The sequence below is a fragment of the Eriocheir sinensis genome, chromosome 5, assembly GCF_024679095.1.
Source record: "Eriocheir sinensis breed Jianghai 21 chromosome 5, ASM2467909v1, whole genome shotgun sequence".
NCBI lineage: Eukaryota > Metazoa > Arthropoda > Malacostraca > Decapoda > Varunidae > Eriocheir > Eriocheir sinensis.
Genome location: NC_066513.1, coordinates 8,446,534 through 8,465,095, shown reverse-complemented (window position 1 = coordinate 8,465,095; position 18,562 = coordinate 8,446,534). Strand labels below are relative to the sequence as shown.

The window sequence follows — 18,562 nt, the reverse complement described above, 5'->3', positions numbered from 1 at the left end:
GACCTTACTATTATTTCCGATTGGGGCAAGAGGAACCTGGTGTCCTTCAACGCCTCAAAAACACAGTTTCTCCACCTATCTACTCGACACAATCTTCCAAACAACTATCCACTATTCTTTGACAACACTCAGCTAACAACTTCCTCAACACTAAACATCCTCGGTCTATCCTTAACTCAAAATCTCAACTGGAAACTTCATATCTCATCTCTTACTAAATCAGCTTCCTCGAGGCTGGGCGTTCTGTACCGTCTCCGCCAGTTCTCTCCCGCACAGTTGCTATCCATTTACAGGGGCCTTGTCCGCCCTCGCATAGAGTATGCATCTTATGTGTGTGTGTGTGTGGGGGGGGGGGGTACTAACACAGCTCTCCTTGACAGAGTGGAGTCAGACTCTTCGTCTCATCAGCTCTCCTCCTCATACTGACAGTCTTTTACTTCTCAAATTCCGCCGCCATGTTGCCTCTCTATCTTCTATCGATATTTTCATGCTGACTGCTCTTCTGAACTTACTAACTGCATGCCTCCTCTCCTCCCGCGGCCCCGCTGCACACGACTTTCTACTCATGCTCATCCCTATACTGTCCAAATCCCTTATGCAAGAGTCAACCAGCATCTTCACTCCTTCATCCCTCACGCTGGTAAACTCTGGAAGATCCTTCCTTCATCTGTATTTCCTCCTGCCATCGACTTGAACTCTTTCAAGAGGGGGGTATCAGGACACCTCTCCTCCCGAAATTGACCTCTCGTTTTGGACACTCCTTTGACCTCTGTACGGGAGCAGTGAGTAGCGGGCTTTTTTTATTTTATTTACGCCCTTGAACTGTCTCCTTAGCTGTAAAAAATAAAAATAAAATAAAATAAAGATATCGGGCACTCTTCAATGCACTCTTTGGCAGCTTGCAAAGTCTCACGTTTGAAGGTATTCCACTGTTATACAGGGTTCTCCTGGGTGCTGAGCACATCGAACAGATTTGAGACTGTCAATGCATACTCCTGAGCACATGCCAGGTCCTTCAGCCTTTCGAGATGGAACACAATAGTGATGCCTCTCGCGATTCTTCTTGACATGGCATGAAACTTGAGTGTTGTAGCAACAAGCCTATGGCCAGTTGCAGATAACTAATTACTCTGGTAAACCCTGCAGTTCTGAAGGATCCTCCAACGAGTACTTACGAGGATGTTGTCAATCTCCTTAGCTACCACTCCGGCATCGCTATACCAAGTCCAGCGGTGCAGCTCTGGTCTCTGGTACAGTTGCGGAAATGAGTTCCTGTACCCACTGTGGTAAGCCTTCCCTCCAACCGGCAACGTCGCAGTAGTACTACTCAAGTGTTGTTGTGAATGAACGGTGTTCGTCGTGTTCGGGTGTGAGTGGCGGAGAGGTTCACTGCAATTCAGAAAGTGTAAGGGAGGCTTTATTCATAATTAAAAGGTGAAAATAAATGTAGCATGCGTATGTAACACATGTTAAACAAAGATACCACTACAAAATAATAACAGCAGAGAGAAGACGAGACGTATTATCTAGAGTCGAGACTTTGATGTTCCGCTCCTCCAGCATTCACGTGTGAACGTGTGCACACTGGTAGTAATAGCATACGAGAATGCGAAAAACCATGAACACCTCCCACAATGAACATGAACCTGATCAAATGTTTGTTGTACATTTACTACCTACACGCTGGTGATAAAATACAATATTACTTAACTAAAAGGAGCAAGGTCCACAAACTATTGCATGAAGTATGTTATACGCACTCAGCCATGGTGGGCGTCACGTGACCACGGTTTCGAAACACACCACCTAAATTATACCCATACAGTGAAGGACTATCAACTCCAAATAAGTATATGCCACTTTACCATGGCACTGCCATGATTCACTATAGTAGGTTAACAGTAACCCACAGCAACCTCTTACATGTGGGTTCTGCTCTCATAACACAGTGTGAACTATTGAATGGTGGTGTAGTGTGCAGGCAAGCAAACCGTCAAATATTCTCTCTCTCTCTCTCTCTCTCTCTCTCTCTCTCTCTCTCTCTCTCTCTCTCTCTCTCTCTCTCTCTCTCTCTCGTGTCTGAAGGAGAGAGAGAGAGAGAGAGAGAGAGTGTGTGTGCACACGTTCACACGTGAATGCTGGAGGAGCGGAACATCAAAGTCTGGACTCAAGATAATACGTCTCGTCTTCTCTCTGCTGTTATTATTTTGTAGTGGTATCTTGGTTTAACATGTGTTACATACGCATGTTACATTTATTTTCACCTCTTAATTATGAATAAAGCCTCCCTTACACTTCCTGAATAGCAGTGAACCTCTCCGCCACTCTCACCCGAACACCGTTCATTCACAACAACACTTGAGTAATACTACTGCGACGTTGCCGGTTGGAGGGAAGGCTTACCACAGTGGGTACAGGAACTCATTACCGCAACTGTACAAGGAACCCGCAATTATCAACCTTCTGGATTTTGCAAAATTCAGGAGGAGAGAGCTGTTGATGTTTCTGGTACCAGGACCATGGGGACCAACACATAGCTCGTAACCAACCCTGTCAGTGCCAGTAGTAGCACTGACGTCGCCCAGGATAATGAGTGTGTCCCGGGAGGGACACTGGCCTAATACGGAGTCGAGTTTGGCGTCGAAAACATCACCTTCTCTTCAGTTTCACGCATCTCAGTTGGAGCGTACACTGCAACAAGAGACATGAAGTCCAGTGTGTGTGTCAGCCTCACTCGCATTATACGCTCCTCAAACGGAGAAACCTCAACCACAAATGGCAGCAGTTGGCTGGAGATGCCTATAGCTAACCTCTTGAGATGGAAGCCATTGCTCATGCCGGACCAGTAGAAGGTGTACCCCCCCCTTACTGATCTCGCCACTGCCAGGCCTCCTCGTCTCAGAGAATGCCACTATGTCTGCCCTCAGCCTTCTGAGCTCATTTGATAGGTAGGGCAGTCGATCATTGTCCGAGAGTCTCCGGACGTTCCAGGAGCCCGCACGCAGATCCCTCCGAAGGTTAACCCCGGGCCTGTTTCTGCGGGCGGGCGCAGCCTCTGCACCACCCCGGCCACCCCAAAAACAAAAAGAGGGGGTAGGGGGCCCTTCCTCCTTCTAGGTGCTGGGATCCCGTAGGCTTTGCCTTGCACCCGTCACTGACGGCAGGTCCCCCAGATGGGGATGCATCGTGGAAGCCTGCCGCGCGGTCAGGCCCCCCAGAAAGACCTGATCGGTGTCGAGGCTCGGGCCTCGACCCCGACCTCTACTTTTTAATTTGTTTTTGGCTAGGGATGATTTTTATGTGGGGTGAGGGGGTGCAAACCCCTCCCCCAACCAGCCCAGATCAGGGGCTGGCCTGACTGCTCACCATAGGGCAGGGACGCAGGACCCCTGGGAGAATTAATCCCCTGGTTACACAAAGAAAGAAGCATGAACAGGAGAGAGAGAGAGAGAGAGAGAGAGAGAGAGAGAGAGAGAGAGAGAGAGAGAGAGAGAGAGAGGAAAGACAGCTCGGGTAGGTTGAGGACACTGCATTCCTCATTCAGATAGACCTGCTCCTACCAGGCCATGGAAGGAAGATGAAAAAGGAAGCCTATAGAAGATACATAAAGACAAACAGCTTTCCACAGAGTGGTGGAGGCCTGGAACGGCCTGGAAAAAGATGTGGCCCATGCAAAGACGACTCATAAATTTAAGCCCAAGTTGAATTATAGTAGATATAGAGACGGGACAGTGCCAGCGCAGCTCCTCGCCCGTATACCACAACTAGCTAAATACAACTAGGTAAATACACACTAACCTTGATGGTGTATGTAGTGCCGGGGTTAAGGTTGGTTATATGACACCTCTTTTGTAGTCCCACTTTTCTAGATTTATATCCTGTGGTCACCCCTATTACTCCCCAGGAAACTTTGAAGGACTCAAGCTCTCCTTTAGGGGGGTTGTCCTGGGGGTGATCCCAAGTCACCAGCAGGGAAGTCCCGTTTGCCTCCACCTTTCGCAGACCGGTCACTTTCCCAGGTTCTGTGAGGCATAAGTGGAGTCATCTGTCCTTTGCAGTATTAGAGAGAATCGCTGAGTCATGATGCGAACCTTGCTCTAATACTTATGGTTAGAATAGACGCCCGCTGCTACAAGCTAACATTTTTTAGTCATCACCGAGTGGCCAAAGACTACTTACATGCTGTCCTGAAGACCACCTATCAACCTGGATTCTAGATTATTCTAAATGAGGATCAAAGATTAACCCCAGGGGCCAGTATGAGCCTAGCAAAATGGCACCACTGTAAAGACTTGCCTGCACCATAACAGGCTGAGGCCGACCATCAGGCCATCAAAAACGCCAACCATCCCCATAGACCGTACATAAAAAAAATGGCGTAGGTCATGATCTTGGTTTGGGAGTCAGGTACCTTAGGTTAGCTTAGGGCAGGTTTGTGTGTGTGCGTACATTCATAATTTTACCTATCCACCTAACCCCAAAACCAATACCAAGATCTGGGCCAAAGTGTCTCGTCCATCTTTGCATCCATTCTAGCACTTACCTCTCAGTCACGTTTCAGGCCTTCGACAATATCCCTTAATTTGGCTTAAGGGGCAGTGGCATCATTCACATCTGTAAACACACACACACACACACACACACACACACACACACACACATACAGGTACATTCACTTATTGGATTCAGACAAGGTACAGTAATCCCTCGCCATATCGCGGTTCACTTATCGCATTCTCGCTGTATCGCGGATTTTTAAATTGTATCGTATCGCGGATTTTTCGCTATATCGCGGGATTTTGCGGTAAAATAAGCATTTTCTAGCCTAAAAAATTAAAACGATATAAATCAATCAAAGTAGGAACACACTTAAATAAGCACCTACGTCACCTACCTATTTTTTATTTATTTTTCCGTCGCGGCCTATTGCGCCGTTAGCCTTTTCCCTGGTTCACTCCTCCCCCACTTCCTTCTCATTTCTTTCTTCTTTTCCTTTCACCTCCCTCCCAGTTTTTCTCTTTTAATCTCTTTCCCTCCCACTCACACCCTTTCTCTCACCCTCTTTCCTCACCTTTACCTGACCCTCCCTACCTCTCTCTTTTAATCTCTTTCCCTCCCACTCACACCCTTTCTCTCACCCTCTTTCTTCACCCTTACCTGACCCTCCCTACCTCTCTCTTTTAATCTCTTTCCCTCCCACTCACACTCTTTCTCTCACCCTCTTTCCTCACCTATACCTGACCCACCCTACCTTTTTTAATCTCTTTCCCTCCCACTCACACCCTTTCTCTCCCTTTACCTGACCCTCCCTACCTCTCTCTTCTTTTCCCATCCCATTTCCTCCACTAATTTTCCTTGTTTCCTCCTTTCTCACACCCTCTTATCTTTAGTCTTATCTCTCACTCTATCACTCTTCCTCCCTTTCTCCTTCCCCATTAGATTATATGAACACACACACACACACACACACACACACACACACACACACACACACACTCGCTCGCTCGCACGCACGCACGCACGCACAGAAGGGGAAATGGGAAGGGTGTGTGGAGGGAGGGGCAGAAGTGAGTCAGGTCATGTTCTGACCAAAGCCCTGACCTGACTCCCTTCTGCCACTCCCTTCCCACACCCTTCTCATCTCCCCTTCTGTGTGTGTGTGTGTGTGTTTACCTAGTTGTAAACACACACACACACACACACACACACACACACACACACACACACACACACACACACAGAGAAGGTGAAATGGAAAGGGTGTGGGGAGGGAGGGGCGGAAATGAGGGTCAGGTCATGTCCTGACTGAAGTCCTGACCTGCTATGACTCTCTCAGGACCTTACCTGACTCTCCCTCAGGACCTGACATGACTCTCCCCACTGTCCCTCCCTCCCCACACCCTTCTTGTTTTCATTCTCTTTATCTTTCCCTGTTTCCTCCATTACTTTTCCTTGTTCTCCCTTCTTACATCCTCTATCGGTATTTTCTTCATGACTCACTCTGTCCCTCTCCTCCCTTTCCCCTTCCGAATTTACCTAATTGTGATATAAAAGAAGTGAGCTACGCTCATATTGTACTTTCTCTGAGTATTCTTCCGCCCCGCCAAACTAATTCCTGCGTGAAGTTCGTATTTACGAAGCAAATGTCGAAAGTCGAAACAAGAATTATAGAATCATTTATTGGGACCGCGTCGTAACAACGAAACGTCGTAGGAAGTGTTTATAAGAGTGTGGGAAAGGTCAATAGGAGTGTGGGAAAGATTTGTAAGAGTGTGGGGAGGGTTTATAAAGCCTTAAAATATATATATATATATATATATATATATATATATATATATATATATATATATATATATATATATATATATATATATATATAAGGTCGCTACTTCGCGGATTTTCGCTTATCGTGGGGGTTCTGGAACATAGCGCCGCGATAGACGAGGGATTACTGTACATCTTGTGCCCCTAATCTAATATGTTTTTAGTCTAGAGTAATAGATATAATGCAGGAGAGAGACGGACGGCGGACTGCATATTTTGGACCTAAAAAAAGGCATTTTATTAAGTTCCACACAAGATACTGCTGTGGAAATTAGAAAATAGAGAAGGATTGGGGAAAAATGACAATGGATGAAAAATGACCCAGGAAACAGAGAAATGAGAACCGTGTTGAACGATGATAAATCAGCCTGGAGAAAGGTCACCAGTGGAGTTCCACAGGGATCAGTATTAGCACCTATAATGTTTTTTAATATATATATATATATATATATATATATATATATATATATATATATATATATATATATATATATATATATATATATATATATATATATATATATATATATATATGATATGCCTGAAAGAGTAAAGAGTTACATGAGTTTGTCTGCAGATGACGCCAAACTGCATAATAAAATAAGAGATGAGGATGATTTTAATAAACTGCAGGAAGACTTAGATGATACATGAATGGAGTAAAAAATGGGAAATAGAGTTTAATGAAAAGAAGTGTCACTTAATTAAAATCGGCAAGAGTAAAAATAGACCATGACCATGTGGAGTGTATAAGATGGGAGGGACGATCATCGACACAATGAAGGAAGAAAAAGACTTAGGAATTATAATGCAAGACACACTGACACCTGAGAAGGACATAAACAAGATATTTGGAGAAACATACAATTTGCTGCAAAATAATCGAGTGGCATTTCACTACCTGGATGGGGGCATTTTTAAGAAATTAATAACAACATTTATTAGACCAAAGTTAGAGTATGTATGCAAAGTTTGTTTGGTCACCACAAACACACACAAAAAGGTCATATGGAAACTTGAAAGGATTCAAAGGATTGCAACTAAGATGATACCAGAACTATCTAGTCTGGCATACGAGACTAGATTGGGGGGACTGTGCCTACCAACACTGGAAGAATGAAGAGAAAGAGGAGACCTGACAGCGTTGCACAGGAATGGAAGTGGAATGGACGTGTTGGATATAAATGATTTAATCGAGATAGAAGGGAGGAGGTAACTAAGAGGACACAGTAAGAAACTGAGAAAGGGGACTTGTGTGAAAGACAAATAAATTCAGTTTTCCATACAGAAATGTGGATACATGGAATGGACTTAGCAGAGACATTGTTGAAGTGAGCAGTGCCCACAAAATGAAGGAAAAGCTAGACAAAAAAAGATTGGGAGCTTGAGCTCAGGCCCTGTATACTACAAATAGGTAAATACAAATAAGTAAAAAGGTAATTACTCACACACACACACACACACACACACACACACACACACACACACACACACACACACACACACACACACACACACGACAATTAGGGGAACACAGTATGAAGTTGATGAAAGGAAAGTTCTTAAGTAATGTCATGAAATTTAGTCTCCCGTATTGCGCGGTAGACGCGTGCTGGAATAGACTCCCGCCGCTACACTTGCCTGCACCACGAACGGGCTGGGCCGCGTGAAATGGGTTAATTAAAGGAAGATGTCGTGATGGCAAAGAGCGTCACCTAAAGGAAAGACTAGATAATTATAGATATGGAGACAGGATCACATAAATGTAGCTCAGGCCATGTATACTACTATAACTAGCTAAATACAACCAGGTAAATACACACACACACACACACACACACACACACACACACACACACACACACACACACACACACACATAGATGTACAGTTCCACAGCATGTTTTCATCTTCCCGGATCCGAATAAAGTCTACATAGTGCTGGCAATCATGAACTCAGGCTGTGTTGTTGAATGTTAAGTAATCCAGAGCACCAATTGGCGTGCAGGACATAAAACTTACTGGAAGGAAGTGTTTTGACAGTGGTGTAGGTGATATCAGAATACTTCCCGCCACTCTTTGACTGAACCATGACAAGGTAGTCAGTGTAGGGCTGCAGGTTGGTAATAGAAGCATGCACCTCCTCTGTCACATGATCTTTGATAAAACGATTATTGCCCCGTTTCTTCTCCACTTTTAGCCGGTACTGTAGATCACACTGCCGCGGGTACCTCACAGGCTGAGTGGAGAGGAAAAAGACCAGTGAGTTGCAGAGATGGTGGTGGTGGTGGTGGTAATGGTGGTGGTGATAATGGTGGTGATGCTGATAGTGGTGAAGGTATGATGATGTGGGTGGTGGTGGTGGTGGTGATAGTGGTGATGGTGTTGGTATTGAGGCTACATGAAATCGATGTTGGTGATGAATGTATAATGATGAGGGCGGTGGTGGTGGTGGTGGTGGTGGCGGTGATGGTAATAGTGGTGATGATGTTGGTATTGAGGCTACATGAAAGGGATGGTGGTGATGAAGGTAAAATGATGTGGGTGGTGGACGTGATGATGGTGGTGATGCTGATACTGATGGTGTTGGTGGTGAAGCTTCATGAAAGGGACGGTGATGGTGAAGGTATAATGATATGGGTGGTGATGGTGTTGGTGGTGAAGCTTCATGAAAGGGACGGTGATGGTGAAGGTATAATGATGTGGGTGGTGATGGTGTTGGTGGTGAAGCTTCATGAAAGGGACGGTGATGGTGAAGGTATAATGATATGGGTGGTGATGGTGTTGGTGGTGAAGCTTCATGAAAGGGACGGTGGTGATGAAGGTTTATAATGATGTGGGTGGTGATGGTGTTGGTGGTGAAGCTTCATGAAAGGGACGGTGGTGATGAAGGTTTATAATGATATGGGTGGTGATGGTGTTGGTGGTGAAGCTTCATGAAAGGGACGGTGGTGATGAAGGTTTATAATGATATGGGTGGTGATGGTGTTGGTGGTGAAACTTCATGAAAGGGACGGTGATGGTGAAGGTATAATGATATGGGTGGTGATGGTGTTGGTGGTGAAGCTTCATGAAAGGGATGGTGATGGTGAAGGTTTATAATGATATGGGTGGTGATGGTGTTGGTGGTGAAGCTTCATGAAAGGGACGGTGGTGATGAAGGTTTATAATGATATGGGTGGTGATGGTGTTGGTGGTGAAGCTTCATGAAAGGGACGGTGGTGATGAAGGTTTATAATGATATGGGTGGTGATGGTGTTGGTGGTGAAGCTTCATGAAAGGGACGGTGATGGTGAAGGTATAATGATATGGGTGGTGATGGTGTTGGTGGTGAAGCTTCATGAAAGGGATGGTGGTGATGAAGGTTTATAATGATGTGGGTGGTGATGGTGTTGGTGGTGAAGCTTCATGAAAGGGATGGTGGTGATGAAGGTTTATAATGATGTGGGTGGTGATGGTGTTGGTGGTGAAGCTTCATGAAAGGGATGGTGATGGTGAAGGTTTATAATGATGTGGGTGGTGATGGTGTTGGTGGTGAAGCTTCATGAAAGGGATGGTGATGAAGGTATAATGATGAGGGTGGTGATGGTGGTGGTCTTGGTGGTGGTGAGCCCATCCTAAGATTTAGGTTTTGCCGTGTAGTCGCGTGTCTTGTGTGTTGCTCCCACCGTCAGTCCTTCCCTTACATTTTGACTCCATTCCTCATTTTTGTATTTGTAAACAATCCATACTGCAGCGTCCACGTGTTTCAGCCTGTCTCGTTAATCCTCACCGCGGGATTCCTAATGAGTTATATAAAGAAGGAGGCCCAGGTGTGTTAGAGGGTCTGTATAGGTTGTTTAGAGAGATTTGGTTAGAGGGAAAAGTGCCGGGAAAGTGGAACGAGAGTAAAGTGACACTGCTACACGTAGGGGGGCACAGGAGTAGGAAAGAGTTAAAGAACTACCGGCCGATAGCTGTTACAGACACGACAGGAAAAAATAAACAGGGTAATGGGTGAGGTTGTCGTAAGGATGGAAGGGAGGAGGGTAACATGTCTGTAGTAAACGCGGTGATTGAAAGAATGAAAGGAACGGGTGGGAAGGTATAACTAGCTTTCCCTGACATAGAAAAAGCGTATGATAGGGTAGATAGGGGTTTGCTAAGTTGATTGCTGGCTAGAATAGGAGTGAGTGAGAGGGCAGTAGGGATAATGGATAGTATGTACGAGAACACACGTGCAATCTATATCCTATGGGATATAGAGACAGAGTGGGTCAACAGCCGTAGAGGGGTTAGGCAAGGGTGTGTAGCTACTGTCCCCGCTACTGTTCGGGCCGTACACGGAGGAGCTGGCAGAGAGGTTGAGAACATAAGGTTATGGGATAAGGGTGGGGAGTGACCGATTAGGATGTGTCTCGACTTGGGTGAGGATAGTGAGGAACTGCAACTGTTACATTTGGTTGCACAATATGGGAGGGACTTTGATGTGAAGTTTAATAATAAAAAAGTCAGGTGCTAGTAGTAAATGCTGAGGCTTAAGACGTGGGAAGGACCTAGGCTCTAGGAGAGATGAGCGTGGGCCATACAAATACCTAGGGATCATAGATGACGAGGAGGGGACTGATAGGACCGAACATAATATCATTTCTAGGGCAAACCAGTGGGTAGGAAGGCTAGGAAGTGTGGCTAGATGCAGAGCTAATAGGTATGAGATGGTTAGGGGGATATAGAAGGGCATGGCAGTACTAGACCTCATGTATGGCTTATAATGCATGAGGTGGACAGTCAAAAAGCTTGATAAGCTAGGGGAAGTACAGAACAGAGTAGACAGGCAGGCTCAAGGTGCCAACAGGTGTGCAGCGGTGGATGCAGTGCGAGGAGAAGTAGGCTGGAACACCTTCGAGGAAAGAATAGGAAAGGCAGTTTTAGGGTACAAAGTTAGGCTGAGAAAGATGAATGAGAATATATGGCCTCGTAAGATATATGAGTGGACGGGCCAAGGGACAAAGTGGAACAAGTCTAGCGTACTCTGGGAGAAGAAATGTGGGCTTCACACTCTCCGAGACGATGCTACGGCGGGAGGAAAAGGAAGTGAAGCCAGAGGGTGTGGGCGAAGAGTTCTTTGGAATGGTATAAGTGGAAGGTAAAGCCTCCCACTGATAGTGATAGAGAAGTAGGTTCGCTGTTACCTTTGCAACGGCAGCGCAATAATTGTGGTTTCAATTTTGGTTCATGGTTAATTCAGTTTTTCATTTTCTAATTATCCGCAGTTCTTACACATAAACTTTATATTTTTCTTCTTCCTATTCACTATTTGGTGTAAGTAAATAGGATATGTTTTTCTAGCGTGGGGTCCTCCTCAGTGTTATATTTTCACGCACTTCATTCACTCCATCGCACTGCGGCAGGAAGTGTGTCCGTGTTTCCTGCTCCCCTCGACGGCACACAGCACAGTTTTCTTCTTCTTCTGTGACCTTTTCCTCCAGCTTAGACGTAGTGAGTTAGTTCAGCACCGGAACATTGGTTTAGATTTCAATGAGTCGTCATATATAGTCTCTTTTTTATGTCATGTATATTTCTAAAGTATGTCATCAAGGTTGATTTTCCCTCCATGCCCATCTTCCACCTCCTTGCTCCCCATTCCCCTAGTCTCTCATCGATGTCTTCTTCAGCCGTGTGATTCAATTATTCCATGCATCTTATACTTAATGCCTTTATTTGTCCATGTATTATTCTTAGCCATTGATTCCCTCCACACTGTGCTTCAAACCCTTTGCAGTGTTTCCTGCTGCCCCTTTAGTCCATTCCACCATTGCTCCTCCCGTGAGTACATTTGGGATCACCACACTCTTCCGGTAGTTTTCCTTAGTAAAACTCTGCTGCAGGATCTGGCCATGACTGAAAAAACAATACTGGACATTTTTCTTGACATTTCAATTTTTATATCCTTATGATTTTTCATATAACTTCTACTTTATGTAACTTATCCCTAGGTATTTTATTTCTGACACTAGCTCAGTGTTATTAATCCAACTTGGTTTTGGTTCTCCTTTATTCAGGATCACGCAATGAGTCTATTGTATATTTATATTTAGTCCACACTCTGCCGATATTTCCATCATCATTTGGGCCATTTCTTTCCTGCTGTTTGATAAAATTGGGCCATCACCTGCATAAAACAATAGTGGGATGTAAAATTACTCTTCTTAAAACCCACTTGACTATCAATGATCAGTTTGATAATGTGATTGATCGGCAGCACAAAGAGCAGTGGGGAACCTGCACAGCCTTGCCTTCTGCCGCCGGTTACCGCCACCTCGCCTACTTTTCTTTGGCCCACGTAGAGCTCTGTTAGGTCATCCGGGTACTGTACAGACTTGCTATGGCGTCAGTGATCAAGGAATTACATTCAATTTCCTTCAAAAAAATTATCAGGGACTTTCTGTTTACTGAATCTAAGGCTTTTTCAAAATCTATTGCTGTGATTATCAATTCCTGTTTTTGTTTTTTGTTTGCTGTTTTCTTTACAATATCTTAATATAAATAAGTTGTCTTCTAATCTTCTCCCTTCTGTAAATCCTGCCAGCAAAACATTTATTTATCCCATTGATCTGATGTGCTGTAGTAATTTCCCCGTTATTAAGCTCATTGTGAGTGTGTAGCTTGTGGTTGTTGGTCTGTGCTCTTTGACTTGTGGTATGCTGTTTTTTTTCTATCATAACTTTTTCAGATGTTTTCCAGTGTTGCGGTACTTCATTGTTATTCATGACATTAATTAAGCTTTGTATGAAGGTTAATACGACGGTAACCTGGGGAGAGTGTTGTTTTCAAGGTCAGGGCCGAATCCTTAGAGGTGAATAGTAGGATGTTTAGGTGGGCCACTAGGGGAAGCAAGCAAGGTATGTCGTATGTGTAAAGGGGGGTCGACGAGACAATAGAACGTATGTTACCTGAGTGTCCTGGGTGTGAAAGAGAGATAATAATAAATAATAAATAACAAAGGAGAGAGGAACGGAAGTGTGGAATAGGATGCTAGAGGGGAATGTAAAAAGGGCGATGGGACTCTTGCTAAGTATGAGTGTGCTGCAGGCAGGGGCCAGAAGGACAACAGAGGGGGTAAAAAAATTCCTGGAAAGCGCCTGGGGTGTGCACACTGGATAGGGTGGACTCTTGTAAATGTCCCCGCTCGTGTCACTACGGACTCTCGGCATAGTCAATTCATTTTGTCTTCAGGCTGTTTTCCTGAGTGAGTAAGCCGTTACACAGGCTGTACTTAAGTGGGTATCTCACTGGGGTTGCTAACAGTTACCGAAAGCAGAGAACAGGCATTTTCGGACATTCGCCGGAATCGTAAATTATTCTTTAAAAAAAAATCAGTAAAAATTCGTCAAGTTTTCGCCATGTTTACCAAACGTTCGCCGACCTTCCGAGGAATATGTTTAACATTTTCAAGAAACTTTGGCGAACATGACTTTTCGCAATATATGAACACAGTCATCAACTATCATTCAACTGGTCTGCAAAAGGTCTTTTTGATCGTCAACTATTCTTCAACTATTCGCCCACCTCCAGAATGTGAAGAATAGTTGAAGAATAATTACAGCATAGTTCACAAATACACCGAATGGTTGGATAATAGTTGACGAATTGTGTAGTCGCTATAATTTATTTGAGAATTTTATGCGAACATTATAATAACACCCCTTTTGACGACAGGTTGAAGAAAAGTTGGTGAATAATTCACGAATAGTTGATGAATATTTGGCCACCAGTTGACGAACACAAAAACTAGTGAACAGTTGATGAATAGTTGACGAATAGTTGATGTATAGTTGACGAATAGTTCATGAATAGTTGACGAACAGTTGGCGAACTCTGCTCATGGTTGGTGATTGTGTATGTTCACGTGACTGTGACGATATAAAAGGGGCGCGCGCCGAACGGTTGACGATCATTTTCAGAGTGGTTGGCGAACAGTTCACGTCGTTTGCGCATTTTATCATTTTTTTGACAATCATACCTAGAAGGAAGGATAGTCAGAAAGGACAGCATGATGCATAAAGATGCCCAGGATGCCCCTCCATGCCCAGCAGACCGCCTAGCAAACAAGCTAGGAAACTGCCAGGCAACATTCTTCTTCAGCTGCAGCTGCTTCAAGCTGCTGTTGTTCCTTAAAATAATCCATCTTTAAATTCTGGAAATTCATCTTCAAATATAGCAGGGTACTGTTTCTAAAAATCTTGATCCTTCTGAGCACTGATTCCTTCGAGGATACAGAGGAAAATGATAGTGGACACATTAAACCGACCTGTATTATAGGGTAGGATCCATTGGAGGGTGAGGGGGGGGGGGTGAGGTGGATTCGCGGACTATTCACAGACTGTTCACACACTGTTCATAGGCTATACTTCAGTTTGTTGTCAAATGTTCTCCGAACAGTTGTCAAACAGTCGCTTTATTTGCCACATTCGGCAAAATGTCGCTGACTGCTCGCAGAATTCGTCAACTATTCGTCAATTGTTTTTCAACTTTTCTTCAATTGTTCGCCAAATATTAATTAAAATGTCTCCAACATGTCGTTAAGTATTCATCAACTATTCGCATTTGGACTCTCACTGACTTGCGAATACTTGGCGATTAGTAGGGTCGCCAAAATTCGTCAGCAAAAGTAACGAACCGCTAGTCGCCGCTATCGCCAAACGTTCGTCGCTCAGTGAGATACTACCTTTACTACCGAACGGAGTGACTACCTCCTGAAGCAAGAGCAAGATCAAGTCTCTCACGGAGGAGTTAGCAGTCAGGATGAGAAGAATGAATGCAGGGGTGAGAGTGGGAGAGGACAATGTATGTGTGTTGTTGTACGCGGATGATGAGGTGGTTATGATTGTGTCTGCTAAAGACTTACAAAGACTATTAGATGTGGTAGGGGGATATGGAAGAGATTTAGGGGTTAGATTTAGTAGTGCGAAGAGCAAGATAATGATAGTTAATAGGTCAGAGGATGAGAGACAAACAACATGGAGACTGGAAGGGAATGAGTTGCAACAGACATGTATCTAAAAGTGTGGATGGATGTAAATGGATGCGATAGGGCCAAGAATGAGAAGACAGGTACGACGAGCCAGTGGGTAGGCAGTTTGGGGAGTGCAGCGAGGATGAGAGTGAGCACGTATGATTCGTCCGTGTGGTTTGGAAGAGTGTGGCTGTCCCGAGCATTATGTATGGAATGGATGTGGTGACATTGAACGACAGAGAGATAGAGAAACTGGAATTGGGACAGAATAGGGTAGCAAGAATGGCACTGAATGCACCAAGGTTTGCAGCAATAGAGGCTCTTAGGGGTGACATGGGATGGAGTACTTTTAGGGAAAGACTAATGAAAGCAACCTTGAGATATAAAGTGAGACAGGAGCGAATGGAGGATGCAAGTTTAACACGAAAGTTATACGTGTGGAATGGAATATAAGAAATGGCAAATGGGCGAATATATGTGGGCGAAAGATAGACAGGAATAGTTTGCTAAATAGGTGGGTGTATTAACCTTTTGAGGAAAGGCAGAATGTGTTTAAATGGGGAATAACAAACAGCAATAGAGAGGGGTTTGAGTGGGATGTAAGAAAGTGGAAGAATGTGATATATATGGCAGTAAAAGATGAAGGATTGAGCAAGTGGATGAATGAGATGGAAAGAAAGGAAACCCTCGACTGTTACAGGGATAAAGATGCCCCAGAGAGTGAGGTGTGGTATGAGGGAAGCCTGGGAGGTGATCTTCTTTTCATTGCTAGAGCGCAGTATTTGGATGTGAATGCAAGGAACTATAGATGGTCCGAGTCCAGCAGCAAAGTGTGCCACATGGGTCACAGGGGTGTGAACCAGACTGTGCAGCGTGTAGTGCTAGACTGTAAGAAGTGTGACAAAGAGAGAACGAAAGTGATGCAGGTGTTTCTGAGTGAGATGGGACGTGAAGTGATGGGAGGACTGGAAAGGAGTGGATGGTGCTGCTGCTGGGGCTGAGTGGAGAGACGAATGGACGAGTGATTGAGGCAGTGAAAAAGTTATTGGAGAGCATGTGGCGTGGAAGATGTAGGCAATGATATTTTGCCATGATTATGGCACCGTCTTTCTGTATGTTTTGTTTTCTTTTAGAGGAGCTGCCGATACAAAGGCCAGGCTGGAGATAAATCTCAAGTATCCTGTGACATCAAGATCAAGATCAGGATCAAGACCAACTTGCGCAATGTTTGCTGTTGTAACTTACCTGTTCTGTAATGTTAGCGTGATCGTGTCGGCTTTTTGAGACCATTCTAGGTACATCCTGCATTTATTACCGCTGTTAACGTCGGCAAAGTAATTAATTGTAATAAATATAAAAACTCATACCCCTGCAAACTAATATGTATTCACGTGACGAATGACCTGGACCTTCCACCTCAACCCTCCGCCCCTTGCGGCAGAACATCGACCCAGGCCGCCTGCTGTGTACACAACCAGCTGATTCACGTCACCTGCCACTTTTGTTTCACATCACCTCATGACTCACACCACCTGCTGACTCACATGACCTACCGATTCACACCACCCTCTGACTCACACCACCTGCTAAATCACACCACCTGCTGACATATACTGCTGACTTACACTGCTGACTCACACTGCTAGCTCACAACACCTGTTGTCTCACACTGCTGACTCACACTGCTAGCTCACAACACCTGTTGTCTCACACTGCTAGCTCACAACACCTGCTGACTCACACGTCTAGCTCACAACACCTGCTGACTCGCACTGCTAGCTCACAACACCTGCTGACTCACACGTCTAGCTCACAACACCTGCTGACTCACACTGCTAACTCACAACACCTGCTGACTCGCACTGCTAGCTCACAACACCTGCTGACTCACACGTCTAGCTCACAACACCTGCTGACTCACACGTCTAGCTCACAACACCTGCTGACTCACACGTCTAGCTCACAACACCTGCTGACTCACACGTCTAGCTCACAACACCTGCTGACTCACACGTCTAGCTCACAACACCTGCTGACTCACACGTCTAGCTCACAACACCTGCTGACTCACACTTCTAGCTCACAACACCTGCTGACTCACACGTCTAGCTCACAACACCTGCTGACTCACACGTGTAGCTCACAACACCTGCTGACTCGCACTGCTAGCTCACAACACCTGCTGACTCACACGTCTAGCTCACAACACCTGCTGACTCGCACTGCTAGCTCACAACACCTGCTGACTCACACGTCTAGCTCACAACACCTGCTGACTCACACGTCTAGCTCACAACACCTGCTGACTCACACTGCTAGCTCACAACACCTGCTGACTCACACGTCTAGCTCACAACACCTGCTGACTCACACGTCTAGCTCACAACACCTGCTGACTCACACGTCTAGCTCACAACACCTCCTGACTCACACTGCTAGCTCACAACACCTGCTGACTCGCACTGCTAGCTCACAACACCTGCTGACTCGCACTGCTAGCTCACAACACCTGCTGACTCACACTGCTAATTCACACCACCTGCTAAATCATGCTGCATAAACACACGACCTGCTATCACACCATCGGCCGACTCACACCACCTGCTGAATCACACTGCTGACTCGCATCATCTGCTGACTCACCGACCATTGAACAGCAATTCTGGTGTCGTAGCGTCTGGTGGCTGACAGTCCTACAGGCTTCGGCGGATCTGTGTGTAGAGAAAGGATTATCTCTCTCTCTCTCTCTCTCTCTCTCTCTCTCTCTCTCTCTCTCTCTCTCTCTCTCTCTCTCTCTCTCTCTCTCAACTGCATTAACCCAGTGAAAATATCCCCTAATGAACACCACTGAGTGCCGGGGATCGAACCCGGGTCTTCCGAGTGGAAGTCAGGGCGTAGTTGGTATGCTGCCCTGACTTCCACTCGGAAGGCCCGGTTCGATCCCAGCACTCAGTGGTGTTCATTATATATACACCGTATGTGCCATAAAGGGTTGATTAAAAGCGTTTCCGACAGTCACGAGTTTAAGGGGGTCACCTTCACCTTCATGTCCACAGTGCGGTGCTGGGGCGTCAGTTACTGGCTGCAGAAGTGGCTTCTGGCGCGGTGACCTTTTTGGTGTAGTTGATATGCTGCCCTGACTTTCATTCGGAAGGCTAGGGGATCGATCCCCGGCACTCAGAGGTGTTCATTATGCTCTCTCTCTCTCTCTCTCTCTCTCTCTCTCTCTCTCTCTCTCTCTCT

The 18,562-nt window shown here is 45.3% G+C and overlaps 1 protein-coding gene and 2 long non-coding RNA genes across 5 annotated transcripts in view; 1 reads left to right on the top strand and 2 right to left on the bottom strand.

Annotated features, from left to right (window-relative positions):
- LOC126984023 (receptor-type tyrosine-protein phosphatase F-like) overlaps window positions 1–18,562 on the bottom strand; it is a 196,407-nt gene that overhangs the window by 132,068 nt on the left and 45,777 nt on the right. Inside the window, exons 4-6 of one of the 2 annotated variants that reach the window (XM_050837367.1) lie at window positions 17,963–18,030; window positions 8,347–8,563; window positions 3,799–4,022 (exon numbers count right to left, since the gene is read on the bottom strand). In XM_050837367.1, coding sequence (XP_050693324.1) covers window positions 3,799–4,022; window positions 8,347–8,563; window positions 17,963–18,030 — 509 coding nt within the window. The remainder of the gene's footprint in view (window positions 1–3,798; window positions 4,023–8,346; window positions 8,564–17,962; window positions 18,031–18,562) is intronic. The other variant, XM_050837377.1, reaches the window with a different exon arrangement.
- On the top strand, window positions 8,590–10,704 carry LOC126984031 (uncharacterized). 2 transcript variants are annotated; one of them, XR_007736368.1, is made up of 3 exons: window positions 8,590–8,950; window positions 9,017–9,148; window positions 9,217–10,704. It is a non-coding gene; the product is annotated as an uncharacterized LOC126984031 (long non-coding RNA). The 2 variants fall into 2 exon arrangements; XR_007736367.1 differs by having other exon boundaries at window positions 8,590–9,148; window positions 9,217–9,284; window positions 9,419–10,704.
- LOC126984044 (uncharacterized) lies at window positions 13,831–17,956 on the bottom strand. The gene is made up of 3 exons (XR_007736371.1): window positions 17,649–17,956; window positions 17,559–17,618; window positions 13,831–17,378 (listed from the first exon to the last, which is right to left on the bottom strand). It is a non-coding gene; the product is annotated as an uncharacterized LOC126984044 (long non-coding RNA).